At 42.9% G+C, this 18,700-nt stretch overlaps 1 protein-coding gene across 1 annotated transcript in view; it reads right to left on the reverse strand.

The window, feature by feature from the left end:
- The window catches only part of cep192 (centrosomal protein 192), a 161,757-nt gene that overhangs the window by 24,039 nt on the left and 119,018 nt on the right, over nt 1-18,700 (reverse strand). Inside the window, exons 45-47 of the mRNA XM_041189313.1 lie at nt 13,729-13,888; nt 3,809-3,990; nt 3,153-3,276 (exon numbers count right to left, since the gene is read on the reverse strand). Coding sequence (XP_041045247.1) covers nt 3,153-3,276; nt 3,809-3,990; nt 13,729-13,888 — 466 coding nt within the window. The remainder of the gene's footprint in view (nt 1-3,152; nt 3,277-3,808; nt 3,991-13,728; nt 13,889-18,700) is intronic.

Below are 18,700 nucleotides of genomic sequence, written 5' to 3' on the forward strand. Positions count from 1 at the left end.
TTTTCCACCATAACAAGAACTGTACAAATTTTGCATTCATATTGATATATATTTATTTGATATTCAATTAATCAGATGTTTAATTATGCACCATTGACATGACATTCCTCAGTCTTCAAATTTTCAACATACTTCATTCCTCACATACAAATTAATAATTTCCCAAACAGTCTACATCATTCACTTGGAGTTTGGCTAAATATGTAGGAGTCATTGGTAGCCTTGCTTTTCTCCAACATGCATCCGAAAGGCAGTTTTAAAAATTATAGACTACACAGTTGAAGTGACCTACAATAGCACTTAAGAAATTTTCCTTGTAAATGAAAAGATCTGCCCATGTCCTGTCCCCAGTTCAGAAACGGTTCCCTATGACAATTTCCTCTTTTCATTGGAGTGGTTCTTAGTCATCCAGCCTTTGCATGTGACTTGTTTGTTTATACTGGCTAATCGAACAGGGAACTAATTTTTGGGAATCAATCTTTGGGTTGAGCACAAACTAATCTGCAGCATAATGTTTCATGTGAAATTAAATGCCAAAATTACATTTACTTATCTTGTGCTTTAATTGGGAATCACACATACAAAACAAAAGCACTTCCTCGTGGCATACATCAGTGATGAAATATCAAATCACCAAAGCCAATGGATTAGAAAACAAGCAGGATTTTATAAGGGGTGCCCAGTCTCTGAGCAACTGCAGTCAAGGCATCAGAGAGGAATAGTTTTGTGCCCTAATAAAAATTGGCTTTTTTTTTCATTCATTCGTGGGATGTGGGCTTCACTGGCTGGGCCAGCATTTATTGCCCATCCCTAGTTGTCCTTGAGAAGGTGGTGAGCTGCCTTCTTGAACCGCTGCAGTCCATGTGGTGTAGGTACACCAACAGTGCTGTTAGGAACAGAGTTCCAGGATTTTGACCCAGCAACAGTGAAGGAACGGCAATATATTTCAAAGTCAAGATGATGAGTGACTTGGAGAGGAACTTCCAGGTGGTGATGTTCCCATCTATTTGCTGCCTTTATCCTTCTAGGACAAGGCAGTGGTCGAAGGTTTGGAGGGTACTGCCAAAGGAACCATGGTCAATTCCTGCAGTGCATCTTGTAGATGGTACATACAGCTGCTACTGTGCATCTGTGGTGGAATGAACGTTTGTAGACGTGGTGCCAATCCAGTGGGCTGTGTTCTGGGCAGTGTCAAGCTTCTTGAGTGTTGTGAGAGTCGCACGCATCCAGGCAAGTGGAGAGTATTCCATCACACTCCTGACTTGTGCCTTTGTAGATGGTGGACAGGCTTTAGAGAGTCAGGAGGTGCGTTACTCATCGTATTATTCCTAGCCTCTGTTCTGCTCCTGCAGTCACAGTATTTAGATGGCTAATCCAGTTCAGTTTCTGGTCAATGGTAACCCCCAGATGTTGATAGTGGGGGATTCAGTGATGTCATTGAACATCAAGGGGCAATGGTTTGAGTCTCTTGTTGGAGATGGTAATTGTCTGACACTTGTGTGGCGTGAATGTTACTTGCCATTTGTCAGTCCAAGCCTGGGTATTGTCCAGGTCTTGCTGCATGTGGCACAGACTACTTAACCTTAATTATCCCGATCAAAAACAGGGCTTTTTTTTGGTAACTCGAAACTGCAGGAGGTACTTTAATGCCTTTCTGTTCTGTGGGGTCTACTGCTACATTTTTCAGCTTAAAATGGCTGCAGAAGTCTGGAAATCACACTATGTTATATATTGCACGTAAATGTAATAGGGGTAGACACTGGGCAAGATCTGTTAAATTGAATAAATTTAATATGTGGTAAAAGACAAAAATAGGTACATTGCATGATCACTTGCATCAAAACTGCAATCCCCCCACCCCCCAACAAAAACAGCTATGCAAAAAACATTTGCCAGAAAATAAAGCATTTTAATATCTACACATTCAGGAATCAAAGATGGACTAATTGAACCTTTATGCCAAGGATAGATAGAAGCCACTAATGACAGTAAAAACAAGTGTGATTAAGGGACTAATTGTATTGAACAGTGGGTAGACGGAAGATAACCTACTATTTATGCAATGAGTAGTTAGGATTTGGAACGCACTGCCTGATTAGGCGAAAACAAATTCAATAGTAGCTTTCAAAAGGAAAACAAATATTTGGATAAAAACACAGGGATCTGGGGAAAGAATGGGAATAGCTGGTTTACTTTTCCAAAACAGCCAGTAAAAACTCAAATGGGCCAAATGCTCTCCTTCGGTGTACTATTCGATGATACAATCTAAATGGCATCAAAAAAAACTTATTCTCCTGTTCTATGTGTAGGTTGAATATTAAGAACAAACATTTTGGAAAACAAACAGCAACTAAACACTAGCTTGGATTTTGCGATATGGTATCAATACTCAAATCATTATGGAGCAAATTGCTCAGTATCTTAAAAAAGCAAAAATTCAGGAGATGCAATTCAAGCTCCTTGTCAAGGGAAGGGAATGAGATTGTGCTTCAGGTATCCCTGTTTAAAGCACCTTTTAAACAGTGTTTTCATATGAGCAGTTTGTAGATTCGGGGCAGTGCCTGAATAGCACTGTCCCTGCACATGCTTGGTCTTTTAAAAATAAACTGCTGCTTTGCCACCGCCCACAGCCTCCCTATTATATTTAAAGTTGAATCTGCCTACATCTGGTTGCAGTTAAAGCCAGAAATGGGTGGCTTGGAAGCAGGTTTGGTCAGGAAAGATTTCTGACACTTGAACCACCTCCCTCTCCAAACCCACCCGCTTAGTTCAATTGAAATTCAGCCAATGTCTCAATGAAGATACTTCAGTCTGACTGGTTGAAAAGACAGGCTATTTCTTGCTCTGCTCACAGGTCTCATGCCATCTATAGAGGGCACCATACTGAAAAGGATCTCTAGTAATAGTAAAATCTATGCTCAAAAGTTCGACAGTTGGGCAGGTGTTAATGATTGGCAAGAGTACACCACTGACTGCAAAATATAGCCATTATCTAAAAGACCTCAACATATTCATTTTGACAGGAGTAAAAATTCAAGTTAGAGAGTTAAAATGGACAGTTTATGTTACCAGGTATGAATTACAATCATTAATAACTTAAATATCCCTCACTTCAGGAATCATTCAAACAGTAAATATGAGTTTATACCTACTCTGGATCAACTACTCCATGTTGGGGTGTCACTGTTAAGGAGTGTGCTGGCCAAGACAGCTCAAAAGACAAAGACCTAGGGGAGTGGTTTATAATCTGTACACGTCCAGTCTGCGCTGATCCATCTACAAATTTGGAAACAAATTAGAGCATTATCAAGAGACCACACATATCAAATTCCTTCACTATCAGCACATGGGAGCCACTCATTAGCATACGTATATTGGTCTGAGAATCAGTGTCTATCGTGGCTTCACTTTCCAAAGAAGCCAACTTGCAGGTTTGCTATGTGCTGTAAGTGAACCTTCAAACCACATCTGTCTGTGTTTGTTAAGGTTACCACAGTCCACAAATGCATTATCTCCCATGGACAGCCAGTGCAAATATTTTACCAAGTACCACGATTCCCTGAAGTCCCATACCATACTTAGTGTGGCTGTGCAAATACAGAGGAAAGGATACTACTACCTCAATGCTCAGTATTATGTCAGCTTATATTGCACACAAGTGACCCATTACCTCCAGGTGATGGGATAAACCAAAGTTGTTTTGTGTTGCCTTTCCATCATTTATTTCTCTAGTGGAAAAAAAATGTTCCAGTATGTCTGGTTCCTCTCATTCACTACATCAACAGAACTGCATTGCAACATTACTCACCAACTGATGGCACAGTAAGAATTAAATATTCAGGCCGCACAGTCCATGATGATTTTGGTTTGGTTGACTGGTTCAGCATTTGATTAGAAGCATTCAAAGATAGTGGAGAACCTTGCGGTCCTCTCACTGGAAGAACATCCAAAGATGCAATTGATGAATTTCTTTCTGAACTTCCGAGTACACTACAACAAAATAGTATCAGATCAATTTTCCAGATGTTTTTGTTAAACACACCATTTAATGTTTCTTTTAAGCAAGAAATCAAATTTAATTCCCAGATAACAATTATATTCAAATATAAATGTGCCAAAAGGTTACTATTTCCTTAAGAGCAAAATAAGGAAAGGTAGCACCACTACTGACTGAGGCCTAAAGGGCATAGCTACTAAACTAGGGCTGTGGAAGGTGATGAGGGAACCAAGAAGAGGGAAGAACCTACCAGATCTTGACCTCACAAATCTACCCATGACAGATGTAGCTGGCCATGATAGCATTGGTAGGAGTGACCAATGCACAGTACTTATGGAGACAAAGTTCCAACTTTGCACTGAGGATACACTACATTATGCGTCTTTTATTCATTCAAGGGATGTGACGTGGGCGTCACTGTCTAGGCCAGCATTTAATGTCTATCCTCAGTTGACCTTGAAAAGGTGATGATGAGCCACCTTCTTCAACTTTCAACTGTGGCAGTACATGCAGTATAGGTATACCCAAAGTGCTGTTTAGGAAGAGAATTTGGGGATTTTGACTCAGCGACAGTGAAAGAACAGCGATATACTTCCAAGTCATGATGGTGTGTGGCTTGGGAGTGGTGGTGTTTCCATGCATCTGCTGCCCTACTTCTAGGTGGTAGAAGTCATGGGTTTGGAACGTGCTGGTGAAGGAGCCTTGGAGTGTTGCTGCAGTAAATCTTGTAGATGACTACTGCCACTGCGCATCGATGGTGGAGGGAGTGAATGTTGAAGGTGGTGGATGGGGTGCCCATCAAGCAGGTTGCTTTGTCATGGGTGCTGGTGTTGTTGGAGCTGCACTCATCCAGGCAAGTGTTCCATCACACTCCTGACTTGCGCTTTGTAGATGGTGGACAGGCTTTGGGGAGTCAGGTGATGAGTTACTTGCTGCAGAATTCCCAGTCTCTGACCTGCTCTGGTAGCCACAGTGCTTATATGGCTAATGCAGTTCAGTTCAATGGTAACGCCCAGGTGTTGCTAAGTGGGGGGGTTCAGCGATGGTAATGTCATCGAATGTCAGGGGGAGATAATTAGATTCCCTCTTGTTGGAGGTGGTTATTACCTGTCAAATACTGCCTTGACATCAAGGGCAGTCACTCTCAACACACCGAGCTCAGCTCTTTTATCCATGTTTGAACCAAAACTGTAATGAGGTCAGGAGCCGAGTGCTCCTCATGGAACCCAAACTAAGTGTCATTGAGGTTATCGCTAAGTACTGCTTCATAACAGTGTTGATGATGCCTTACATCACTCTGCTTGCGATCAAGAGTAGACTGATGGAATAATTGGCCTGGTTGAATTTGTCTTCCTTTTTGCAAACAGGACATACCTGGACAATTTTCCACATTGCTGGGTAGATGCCTGTTGTTGGAACAGCTTGGCTCAGGGCACATCTAGTTCTGGAACATAAGTTTTCAGAACTGTTGCCGGAATGTTGTCAGGGCTCATAGCATTTGCAGTATCAAGAAATCACAGAATCTCAGTGCAGAAGAGGCCCTTTGGCCCATCGAGTCTGCACCGATACGTGAGAAACACCTGGCCTACCTACTTAATCCCATTTACCAGCACTTGGCTCATTGCCTTGAATGTTATGACATGCCAAGTGCTCATCCAGGTACTTTTTAAAGGATGTGAGGCAACGCACCTCCACCACCCTCCCAGGCAGTGCATTCCAGACTGCCACCACCCTCTGGGTAAAAAAACGTTTTCCTTCACATTCTCCCCCTAAACCTCCTGCCCCTCACCTTGAGCATGCCCCCTTGTGACTGACCCTTCAACTAAAGGGAACAGCTGCTCCTATCCACCCTGTCCATGCCCCTCATAATCTTGTGCACCACAATCAGGTCGGCCTTCAGTCTTCTCTGCTCCAACGAAAACAACCCAAGCCATAAGACCATAATTCATAGGAACAGAAATTAGGCCATTTGGCCCATCGAGTCTGCTCCGCCACTCAATCATGGCTAATGAGTTTCTAGACCCCATTCTCCCACCTTCAACCCATAACCTTTGATCCCCTTACCAATCAAGAACCTATCTCGGTCTTAAATACACTATTTAATAGACTATAGTCTATTAAATAGTGTATTTAAATAGTCTATCCAACCTCTCTTCATAAGTTAAATGTTTCATCCCAGGCAACATCCTGGTGAATTTCCTTTGCACCCCCTCCAGTGCAATCACGTTCTTCCTATAACGTGGCGACCAGAACTGCACACAATACTCCAGCTGTGGCCTCACCAAGGTTCTATACAACTCCAACATGACCTCCCTACTTTTGTATTCTATGCCTCGATTGATAAAGGCAAATGTCCCATATGCCTTTTTCACCACCCCACTAACATGCCCCTGTGCCTTCAGAGATCTATGGACACACGTAGCCAAGGTCCCTTTGTTCCTCAGAACTTCTTATTGTCATGCCGTTCATTGACTATTTCCTTGTCAAATTACTCCTTCCAAAGTGTATCACCTTACTTTTCAGGGTTAAATTCCATCTGCCACTTATCTGCCCATTTGACAATCCCGTCTATATCTTCCTGTAGCCCAAGACACTCAACCTCACTGTTAACCACCCGGCCAATTTTTGTGTTATCCTCAAACTTACTAATCCTACCCCCCACATGGTCATCTATGTTGTTTATATAATTGACAAATAGTAAGGGACCCTGTGGTACGCCACTGGACTTCCTGTCACTAAAGCATCCTTCTGTCATCACCCTCTGCCTCCTACAACTAAAGAAATTTTGAATCCACCTTATCAAATTACTCTGTATCCCATGTGCATTTGCCTTCTTTATAAGTTGCCCATGTGGGACCTTGTCAAAGGCTTTGCTGAAATCCATATAAACTACATCAACTACACTACCCTCATCTACACACCTGGTCACGTCCTCAAAAAATTCAATCAAATTTGTTAGACATGACGTCCCCCTGACAAAGCTATGCTGACCATCCCTGATCAAACCTTGCCTCTCCAGGTGGAGATAGATTGTCTCCGTCAGAATTTTCTCCAATAGTTTCCCTACCACTGACATGAGACTCACTGGCCTGTAGTTCCCTGCCGTATCTCTACAATCCTAAAATAGCAGAACCACATTAGCTGTTCTCCAGTCCTCTGGCACCTCCCCCATGGCCAGAGAGGAATTAAAAATTTGGGTCAGAGCCCCTGTGATCACCTCCCTTGCCTCCCTCAGCAGTCTGGGACACAAATCATCCGGACCTGGAGATTTGTCCACTTTTAAGCCTGCCAAAACACCTCCAATAACTTGTCATTCCCTATATCAATTTGTTCAAGAATCTCAGTCTCTCTCTCTCCAAGTTCGATATCTTCATCCTCATTCTCTTGGGTGAAGACGGATGTGAAGTACCCTCCCCATTTCCTTTTTGAACATCCTCCACCGCTCCTCTGTAGATTTCCCCCCAAGTAGCTGCTCCCAGTCTAACTTGGCCAGATCCTGCCTTATTTTACTAAAATCCACTCTCCCCCAATCCAAAACATTTTTTTGCACCTTGTCTATTTCTTTGTCCATAACAATCTTAAACTGTACCATGCTGTGGTTGCTATCACTAAAATACAACTTCCCCACCACCACATGTCCAGCTTCATTTCTCAGAATTAGGTCCAGCACTGCACCATCCCTTGTTGGATCCTCTACATATTGACCTGAAAAGTTCTCCTGTACACATTAAGAAATCCAATCCATCCAAGCCCTTAACACTATGTCTATCCCAATTAACATTGGGAAAGTTGAAATCACCTAATATAATTACCCTACTGTTATTGTTTTTACACACCTCCACAAATTGTGCACATATTTGCTCCTCAATTTCCCGACTATCTGGGGGCCTAGAATAAACACCTAATAATGTGGTTGCCCCTTTTTTTATTCCTAAGCTTGACCCACAAAACTTCATTCGATGCCCCCTCCAAGATATCAACTCTCCTTACTGCAGTAACTGACTCAACTAATAATGCAACACCTCCTCCTCTTTTACCTCCTCCGCTGAAGATTCTAAATCCCAGAATGTTGAGCTACCAATCCTGCACCTCCCTCAGCCACGTCTCAGTGATGGCTACTATATCACAATTCTACGTGTCAATCCTCACCCTTAACTCATCTGTTTTACCTGTAATACTCCTGGCATTAGAGGCCATCCAGCCTTGCCTTACTCCCTTGAAACTTAATGCAGCTGTACTCCCTCTGACTTGATTGTTTTACTGTATTATGATGTGTCCCTATTCCGCTAACATTGTGTCCCCTCCCCCTGCCGAATTAGTTTAAACTCCTCCCAACAGCACTAGCAAACCCACCCGCAAGGATGTTAGTCTCGCTCTGGTTCAGATGTGGACTGTCCCGCTTGTACAGATTCCACCTTCCCCAGAAACGGTCCCAGTGATCCAGGAATCTAAAACCCTCCATCCTGCACTAGCTCTGAAGCCACATATTCATCTGCTCTATGCTGAAGGCACTGGATATCACATGGAGTGAATTGAACTGGCTGAAGACTGACATCCAAGATGCGGTGGACCTCAGGAGGGGGCAGAGATGGATCATCCACTCAGTATTTCTGGCTGAAGATGGTTGTAAATGCTTCAGCCATGTCTTTTGCACTGATGTGCATATTTATAGAACTTCCTTCTCCAGTTAGTTGTTTAATTGTGCACCTTTCACGGCTGGATGTGGCAGGGCTATAGAGCTTAGATCTGATGCGTTGGTTGTGGACCAGCTTAGCTCTGTTTATTGCATGCTGCTTCTGCTGTTTTGCATGCAAGTAGTCCTGTGTTGCAGCATCACTAGGTTCACATCTCATTTTTAGGTATGCCTGGTGCTGCTCCCGGTATGCCCTCCTGCACTATTCATTGAACCAGGGCTGATCTCCCAGCTTGATGGTAATGGTAGAGTGGACAATATGCTGGGCCATGAGATTACAAATTGTGGTTGCATATAATTCTGCTGCTGAAGGCACGCTGTGCCTCAGATGCCCAGTTTTGGGTTGCTAGGTTGGTTTTAAATCTAACCCATTTAGCACATCATGATGGAGGGTATCCTTAATGTGAAGGCAAAGTCCTGCCTTCACAAGGTTGGTGAGGACCAGGTCAAGTAGCTATTTCCCTCTGGTTGGTTCCCTCACTACCTGCCACAGACCGATTCCAGCAGCCATGCCCTTTTGGACAGCGAAGGCCCACACCCAGAGTACATTCTGTGCCCTTGCTACCCTCAGTGCTTCTTCCAAATGCTGTTCAATATGGAGGATTACTGATTCATCAGCTGAAGAGGGGTGGTAGGTAGGTGGTAACCAGCAGGAGGTTTTCTTGCCCATGTTTGACCTGATTCCATGGGACTTCTTGGGGTCCAGAGTCAATGCTGATCACTCCTAGGGCAATTCCCTCCCAACTGTATCACTGTGCCGCCACCTCTCGTGGGCCTGTCTTGTCGGTGGGATAGGATATACCCAGGGATGGTGATGGTGTCTGGGACATTAAAAAGGTATAATTCTACAAGCATGACTATGTCAAGCTATAGCTTGACTAGTCAGTGGGACAGCTCTACCAATTTTGGCACAAATCGCTAGATATCAGTCCAGAGGACTTGCATGGTTGACAGGGCTGGATGTGCTGTCGTTTCCGGTGCCCAGGTTGATGTTGGCTGGTCCGACCGGTTTCACTCCTTTTTGGAGACTTTGCAGCAGATTTAATACGATCAAGTGGCTTACTAGGCCTTTTTAGAAGCCAGTCAAGAGTCAACCATATTACTGTTGATTTGGAGTCACATGTAGGCCAGATCAAGTAAGGTTGTATGGCACTAATACTGTGCTAAATGGGACAGATTTTGAACAGATCCAGCAACTCAAAACTGGGCATCCATGAGGCACTGTTAGCCATCAGCAGCAGCATTGTATTCAAACACAAGCTGTAACAAAACATACAAGTAGGCCATTCAGCTCTGCATTCAATACGATCATGGCTGATCATTTACTTTGATGCCTTTTCCCCACACTACCCCCATACCTCTTTCTGGCATCGGTATTTGGAAATCTGTCAATTTCTGCTCTAAACGCACTCAATGACTGAGTTTCTACAGGTCTCTTGGGTAGAGAATTCCAAAGATTCACAACCCCAAGTAAAAACAAATTCTTATCTCGGTCCTCAGCGGCTTCCCCCTTACCTGCATCTGCACTGCATGTTCGTTTTCAGTGACTTATTAATGAGAACACTCAGGTCCCGATGCACATCGACACTTTCTAATCTCTTACCGTTTAAGAAACACTCTGCACATCTGTTCCTCCGACCAAAGTAGATAACCTCACGTTTCCAGGTTATATTCCATCTGCCATGTTCTTGCCCACTCACAGTCTGTCCAAATCCTCTGAAGCTGCTTTGCACCTTCGTCATAACACACATCCCCACTAGCTTTGTGTCATCCACAAACTTGGAATTATTACATTTATTCCCCACATCTAAATCATTGGTATATATTGTGAACAGCTACGGCCCAGGTACTGATCCTTGTGCTACCCCAATAGCCACATCCTGCCAACACAAGGACGACCCGTTTATTCCTCCTGTTTTCTGCCCATTAGCCAATCCTTAATCCATGCCAGTATATATCTCCTATTTCATGTGCTTCAATTTTGCTAACTAGCCTCCTGCAGGGGACTTTATCAAAAGCCTTCTGAAAATCCACCTCATGGCCTGGCATGCTACCATTACTATCAGGCTGGTAGATAAACCTTGCTTCTATGAAGCAGCATCAGGCATAACTAAAATGGGGTATCAACCTGGCAAATCTACACACAGGACTACTTGCATGCCAACAGCAGAAGCAGCATGTGACAGACAGAGCTAGCTATTCTACAGCCAACAGATCAGATCTGAGCTTTGCATCTGGTCATGAACGGTGGTGGTGGACAATTCAACAACAACAGGAGGATGGGGATACTTGTGGAGCCACCACAATGATGGGGGTGCCAAGCACATCAGTGCAAAAGAAAAGATTGAAGCATTTACAACTATTTTCAACCACAAGTGCTGAGCAGCTGATCATCTTGACTTCCTCCTGAACTTTCCAGGATCACAGATGCCAGTCTTCAGCCAGTTCAATTCACTCCACGTGATATCAAGAAACAGCTGAAGGCACTGGATACTGCAAAGACTATGGGCCCTGACAGCATTCCAGCAATAGTTCTGAAGACTTGTACTCCAGAACTAGCTGCACCCCGAGCCAAGTTGTTCCAGTGAAGCTACAACACTGTCATCTACCCAACAATGTAGAAAATTGCACAGATACATCCTGATCACAAAAAGCTGGACAAATCCAACATGGCTAATTGTCACCCCAGTCTACTCTTGATCATCAGTAAAGTGATGGAAAACGTCATCAACACTGCTATCAAACAGCAATTACTGGCTCACAGGTGCTCAGTTTCGGTTCTGTCAAGGCCACTCGGTTTCTGACCTCAAGCCTTGGTTCAGGCGTGGGCAAAGGAGCTAATTCAAGAGGTGAGGTGAGAGTGACTGCTTCTGACATCAAGGCAACATTTGACCGAGTGTGGCATCAAGAAGCCCTAGCAAAAACGGAAATCAACAGGATTCAGGGGAAAACTCTCCATTGTTTTGAAGTCATACAGAGCACAAGGAATGATGATTGTGGTTGTTGGGAGGTCAATCATCTCAGTCCCAGGACATTGCTGAAGGAGGTCCTCAGGGTCACGTCACAGCCCAACCAACTTCTTCATCAATGTTCGTCGTTCCATCATAAAGGTCAGAAATGGGAACGTTTGTTGATAATTGCAACGTGTGCAATTGCACAATGTTCAGCACCATTCACGACTCAGAATACTGTCCGTACGCAGCCTGGACAACAGGCAGGCTTGGGCCGATAAGTGGCAAGTAACACTCGTGCCACACAAGTCTCCAACAAGAGAACATCTAACCATTGCCCCATGACATTCAAAGGTACTCCCATCAGTGGGGGATACATTCTAGGAGTTACCATTCACCAGAAACATGAACTGTGTTAGTTAAACTCTATTTCCCAAGTTATATCTGTATTTGTAGGTGTTAGGAATGAGTTTTAGCTTTAAGGTTTAAGTTTGATTTGTAATTCTGTATCTGTGTTGAAGGTCAAATTGAGTTTTAGTTTCACTTTAAGTGGTGCCTAGATTTCTAATAAGAATTTTACGACTCCAAGCTAAGTTAAACAAAGTAAACTGGGCCGTTGCCTAGCAACAGGGATACAGAGCGGCAGGTCCCTCTCACAGACACAAAAAACTTGAAAGAGCAGTTTGATTTGGAAGCTGTTTAGAGTTCAGTTGGCTTTTGAAGGTAGCTGCCAGGCAGAAGCAGCCTAGGAGGGGCAGATAGCCAGTTCCAAGCTAAAGCTGGTTAAGGTATCTGCCAGAGAGAGACTGGAGCAAAAGGGACAGATAGCAAGCCCTAAGTTAAAGAAGAAAGCCCCCAATAATCCAGGGGAGTGGAACAGGAGAACGTCCCAAGAGATCCAAAGCATCTGTCTGGGGTGGCATCTGTCATTTGGTTTAAGAGTGTGGTGTGTCTGACCACAGGTTGCCAATTGGTTTACATGGACTGTACTTACTGTGCACATTAGAGGATAAGAAAGCTCTTGTAACCTGTTTTGCTTACAAATCTGTAAAGGTATATTTGTGGGTGAAGGAGCATTGTAATACAGTTCATCTTGTTTAATAAATGCTTTACTCTTTTGTTAAAAGTTCATTAGCTGACTCCGGTGACTGTTCAGTAGCTACTCTCCACTCATCTAAACAAACAAATTAAAAGTTAGGATCTATCAAGCTGGGTTCCACCCTGGGATCAGGCTTGCCCAGTGGTAGCCTCAATTGGGGATCATAACAACTAGACCAGCCATATATCTCAAGGACAATTAGGGATGGGCAATAAATACTGACCTCGCCAGCAACACCCACATCCCGTGAATGAATAAAATATATAAATACCGTAAGACTACCAGGGCAGGTCAGAGGCTGGGAATTCTGCAATGAGCAACTCACCATCTGACCCCTAAAAGCCTGTCCACCATCTACAAGGCACAAGTTGGGAGTGTGATGGAATACTCTCCACTTGTCTGGATAAGTGCAGCTCCAACAACACTCAGAAGCTCAACACCATCCAGGACAAAGCAGCTCATTTGATTGGCCTGCCATCTATTACCTTCAATATTCACTCCCTTCAACAATGACGCAGTGGCAGCAGTGTGTACCATCTACAAGGTGCACTGCAGCAACTCACCAAGGCTCCTTCAACAGCAGAGACAGTTCCTGTCTCAGATTATACTGCTGCTCCTTCACTTGCTGCTGGATCAAAATTCTGAAGCTCCCTTCCTAACAGCACAGAGTGTACCTACACCACATGGACTGCAGCGGTTCGAGGCGTTTCACCAGTACCTTCAAGGGCAATTAGGGGTGGGCAATGTGATGGCCTAGATAGTGATGTCCACATCTCATGAAAGAAATTAATAAAATGAGTTAGCCATGCAACAGCCCCTTGAGCCTGCTCTGCCACTGAATGAGTTTATGACTGATAGTCAGCTTCAACTTTTAATGCTATTTTAAATTCTGAACAATTTTAATTTTTTGAATATCATGAACAATGAAAGCCATGCAATTAAGTCTAATTTTTAGGTTTGTAAATAATAATTTGACACATTCAAATACCTTTCTGACCCAACACTCATAACAGGAGATGAAGAAAACGAATTCAAGGCTTCTGTAACAGTGTTCTCAGTTGCAGAACTTCCAGTGACAGAGAGTATCACCTTATTCAGATTTCCATAGAAAATCCGGATGTCATTTGGCCTCTTTGGTATGTCATAAACTATATGGAGAAAAAAAAATACAAACTGCTTCAGTATTTTCTTTCAAAAGAAAATTTTTGTGAAGTTATTTCACTCAAATATATTTATCTATTTTGCAAGTTAGATCAATCAGCTGAGCTTATGCTTGAGTGGTAAATGTGCAATCAGAAGAATCAAATACAAATATGCTGATGAAGGTGTACGCAATTATCCCTGACTGAAAGTACAATCAAGAGTGGGCATCCTGATCAATTACCTCCTACCTAACCCAGAGTGTGCCTAATACTGCCCTGTGATGTGCTCACAGATTGAGAATAAAGTCTAACTTTTTGGTCTGCATAGCTTAGCCTCTTGCCAGCTTAATCAACTGGGTGTGTAGCTTCAATTCTTCTAAGTTTAACAACAAGGGAGAAAATTTAAAAAAAGGGGATGTGTTGGGAAAGAGAACCAGAGAATCAAAAAGGAGTGGGGATGCGGTCAGAGAACAGAAAAGGAGGGTAGGGTAGAGAAAGGAGCAGGCAGGGAGAACAGTCCTATATACATCAAGCAAGATAACTCTTCATTTTTATTAACTCTTAAGGGAAAGCATACAAATTTCACAATTTAGAAACTTAATCTCTAATACATATTAAAAATGAATACAAGCTTAATAAGACAATTTTACTACAACACAATATAAAATTTGCTCTGAGAAAAAGCTCGTTACCTTAGAAGAGTTCATTAAAACAACCAGGAGGCCTGAATATTTCAGGCAGCATGCTCTACCTCTACATAGAGGAATGATTGGAACAGGTAAAAGAGGTAGTTATATATTGTGGAGGATGCAACTATGGGTGGGATTCTACAGCTGATTGGTCAGGCTATTTTCTTTGTAATAGGCCAGTAAATTGACATTCATCACAGTTAATCAATGTACTGACCTTTACAAAGAAAACAACTTGACCAATCTGCAACAGAGTCCCTCCCATAGTCCCATCCTCTACTAAAGATAACAACCTCCTTCACCTGTTCCAGTCACTCCTTCAGATAATTGGTCAGAGTATGTTGTCTGAAATGTTGAGGCCTAAAAGTTTTTCCAAAGAACTCAATGCAACAGCTGCTCTTTTCAGAGCAAACTTTACATGATACAATCATAAAGTTGTTATTCCATGTTGCTGCTCTCACTGAAAACCTTCAAAACTCTTAATATAAGCAGAGTTAATTAAATACATAAATTCTAATTTAATATCTAAAGTATGACTGGTTAGAGATAGCAGTGCGCTACAGTTGCAGAACTTGGGAGTTTGTAGAAATCAATGGTGATTTTCGATGACATATACAGTAATTGCATGCATTTCAATCTTAGCATAGTGGCAATGTCACTGGAGTAGTAGAGGTCTGGGCTTGTGATCTGGGGACACAGGTCCAGATACGATCACAGCATCTGCTAGAATTTAAATTTAATTAATTCAATTAATGCAAAAGAGAAGACTGAAGCATTTACTACAAATCTCCAGCCAGAAGTGCCGAGTGGTCAATCCAACTTGGCCTCCTCTGGAGATGCCCAGCATCACAGATGCCAGTCTTCAGCCAATTCCATTCATTCCATGTGATATCAAGAAACGGGTGAAGGCACTGGATACTGCAAAGGCTATGGGCCCTGACAATATTCCGGCAATATCACTGAAGACTTGTGCTTCAGAACTTGCTGCGCCCCTAGTTAAGCTGTTTCAGTACAGCTACAACACTGGCATCTACCTGGCTATGCGGAAAATTGCCCAGGTATGTCCTGTACACAAAAAGCTGGACAAATCCAACATGGCCAATTACCACCCCATCAGTCTACTCTCAATCATGTAATGGAAGGGGGTCATCAACAGTGCTATCAAGCAGCAATTGCTTAGCGATAACTTGCTCACTGACAGCCAGTTTGGGTTCCACCAGGGCCACTCAGCTCCTGACCTCATTACAGCCTTCATTCAGATTTGGACAGAAGAGCTGAACTCCCGAGGTAAAGTGAGAGTGACTGCCATTGACGTCAAGGCCGCATCTACTCAAGTGCGGCATCAAGGAGCCCTAGCAAAACTGGAGTCAATCAGAATCAGGGGGGCAAACTCTCCACTGGTTGGAGTCATACCTAGCACAAAGGAAGATGGTTGTGGTTGTTGGAAGTCAGTCATCTCAGCTCCAGGACATCACTGCAGGAGTTCCTCAGGGTTGTGTCCTCGGCCCAACCACTTTTAGCTGTTTCATCAATGACCTTCCTTCCATCATAAGGTCAGAAGTGGGGATGTTTGCTGATGATTGCAATGTTCAGAATCATTTGCGACTCCTCAGATACTGAAGCAGTCCAATGTCCAAATGCAGCAAGACTTGGACAATATTCAGGCTTGGGCTGAAGTGGCAAGTGACATTTGCACCACACAAGTGTCAGGCAATGACCATCTCAAACAAGAGATAATCTAACCATCACCCCTTGATGTTCAATGACATTACCATCACTAAATCCCCCACTATCAACATTCTGGGGGTTGCCATTGACCAGAATCTGAACTGGACTACCTATTTAAATACTGTGGCTACAAGAGCAGGATAGAGGCTAGGAATCCTGCAATGAGAAACTCACCTTCTGACTCCCCAAAGTCTGACCACCATCTACAAGGCACAAGTCAGGACTGTGATGGAATACTCCCCATTACCTGGATGAGTGCAGCTCTCACAACACTCAAGAAGCTTGACGCTGTCCAGTGTCATGAAGATATTATGTATATAATATTATTGAAAATATTTTTCTTTTAAAGATAGAGGTCTGTGGGTGTGTCTTAATTGGATTAAAGCCAGCTAGTCTGGGTGCTTTGATGTGTACTAGTTTTGAGATGTAAGAGAGGTAGAGTGCATTTGCATTTTTTGAATAAACTATTCAAGAAATGGGGGTGAAATCTGGTACCTAGCTAGCAGAGACCAAGTAATATGCTTACATTACTAATAAAATTGATACCATGAAAGGGGTTTTATTGTTAGAAGAGGTAGATTTCAAAGAGGCTAGTGATACAATTAGAATTTGCATTCAATGAGATGTGCTGGATATAACCGTCAGCAGTTTTGTGTGTGCAGTGCCGAGGCAATGTAAGATCAAAGAAGCTGGAAGCTTTCAACAGTCCCCATAGGAACCAAAGTGAAAGGAACCTCATTTTGAATTTGTAAGGTGAAAATACTTTGCCTGGTGTCTGCTTAAAAATCTATGGGTTGCTGTGCCTTAATGGAGATTAGTTTAGGAATTTGTTAAAAATTATGATAGTAGCAATTTGTAGCCATGTGTATATACTTAACTAGTGTAAATTAATAAAATGTTTCATTTAGTTTAAAATAAAACCTCTAGAGAACTGGTGATCTGATTCCTGAATTTAGAGTTGCACCTCAAACATACCACTTAGAAATATAGGTCGTGGCAGTTGTTTAAAGTTTCTAAGATTTTTAAATAACTCAGCTTTACCAAACTGCATTGTCATAACACCAGCCTGCTTGATTGGCACCACATCCACAAACATTCAATCCCTCCACCACCAATGCACATTAGCAGCATTATGTACCATCTACAAGATGCACTGCAGGAATTCAACAAGGCTCCTTAGACAGCACTTTCCAAACCCACGATCACTATCATCTAGAAGGACAAGGGCAGCAGATAGGTGGGAACACCACCACCGGGAAGTTCCCCTCCAAGTCACCCACCATCCTGACTTGAAAATGTATCGCCGTAACTTTACTGTCACTGGGTCAAAATCCTGGAACTCTCTCCCTAACAGCATTGTGGGTGAACCTACACCACATGGACTGCAGCAGTTCAAGAAGGCAGTTCATCACCACCTTCTCATGGGCAAAGAGGGATGGGCAATAATTGCTGGCATAGCCAGCAAAGCCCACATGCCGTGAATGAATAGAAAAATTTCATACAAATTTGGAATTGAAAGCTAGTTTTAGAAATGATAACCATTATGTTATCATGTGAACATAAGAATAGGAAGATTGAGCAGTTCAATGTGTGGCTGGAGAAATGGAGTAGGAGAGAGGTCTTTAGATTTCTGAGGCATTGGGATCGGTTCTGGAGCAGGTGGGACCTGTGCAAGGAGGACGGGTTACAGAACAGGACTGGGACTAGTGTCTTTGCGGGGAGATTAGCTAGTGATGTTGAGGAGAGTTTAAACTAGATTGGCAAGAGGATGGGAACCTGAGGGGATATTCAGAGTGCAGAGGAAAAAAACTGGCAGTGGGAAATAATGAAGTAACAACTGATAACGAGAGTTGCATTAAGGTAGACAGAATACTTAGAGAGTATGATAGGAGATGATTAGGCAACATTAAGTCATTAGACGGGGTCAGAATAAGCAGGAATGTAAAAACTGCCTAAATCAGGACTAATGTGCACGTATCTGAATTCATGGAGTGTGATTAATAAAATTGGTGAACTGCAGGCACAGGTTGACAAATAGAATCATGATATTATTGCTATGACAGAGACCTAGCTCAAAGAAGGGCAGGACTGGGCATTAAATATTCCTGGGTACAAGATGTTAGGAGAGATCAAAATGGAAGGAAAGTGGGGGTATGGCAATATAGGTTAAAGATGGCATTACAATACTGGAGAGAGCGAGGATGTTCCAGGGGGTCAAGGACAGAATCTCTCTGGCTAGAGGTACTGAATTGGAAAGGTACAATAATATTGAACGGTGAAGAATGTAATCCACCAACTAGTGGAAAGGATGTGGAGAAACAAATTTGCAAAGAAATTACTGAGAGGTGCAAGAATTATAGAGTAATCATAATGGGGGACTTCAATTATCTGAACATGGGCA

The sequence above is a fragment of the Carcharodon carcharias genome, chromosome 6 (assembly GCF_017639515.1).
Source record: "Carcharodon carcharias isolate sCarCar2 chromosome 6, sCarCar2.pri, whole genome shotgun sequence".
NCBI classification, from domain to species: domain Eukaryota; kingdom Metazoa; phylum Chordata; class Chondrichthyes; order Lamniformes; family Lamnidae; genus Carcharodon; species Carcharodon carcharias.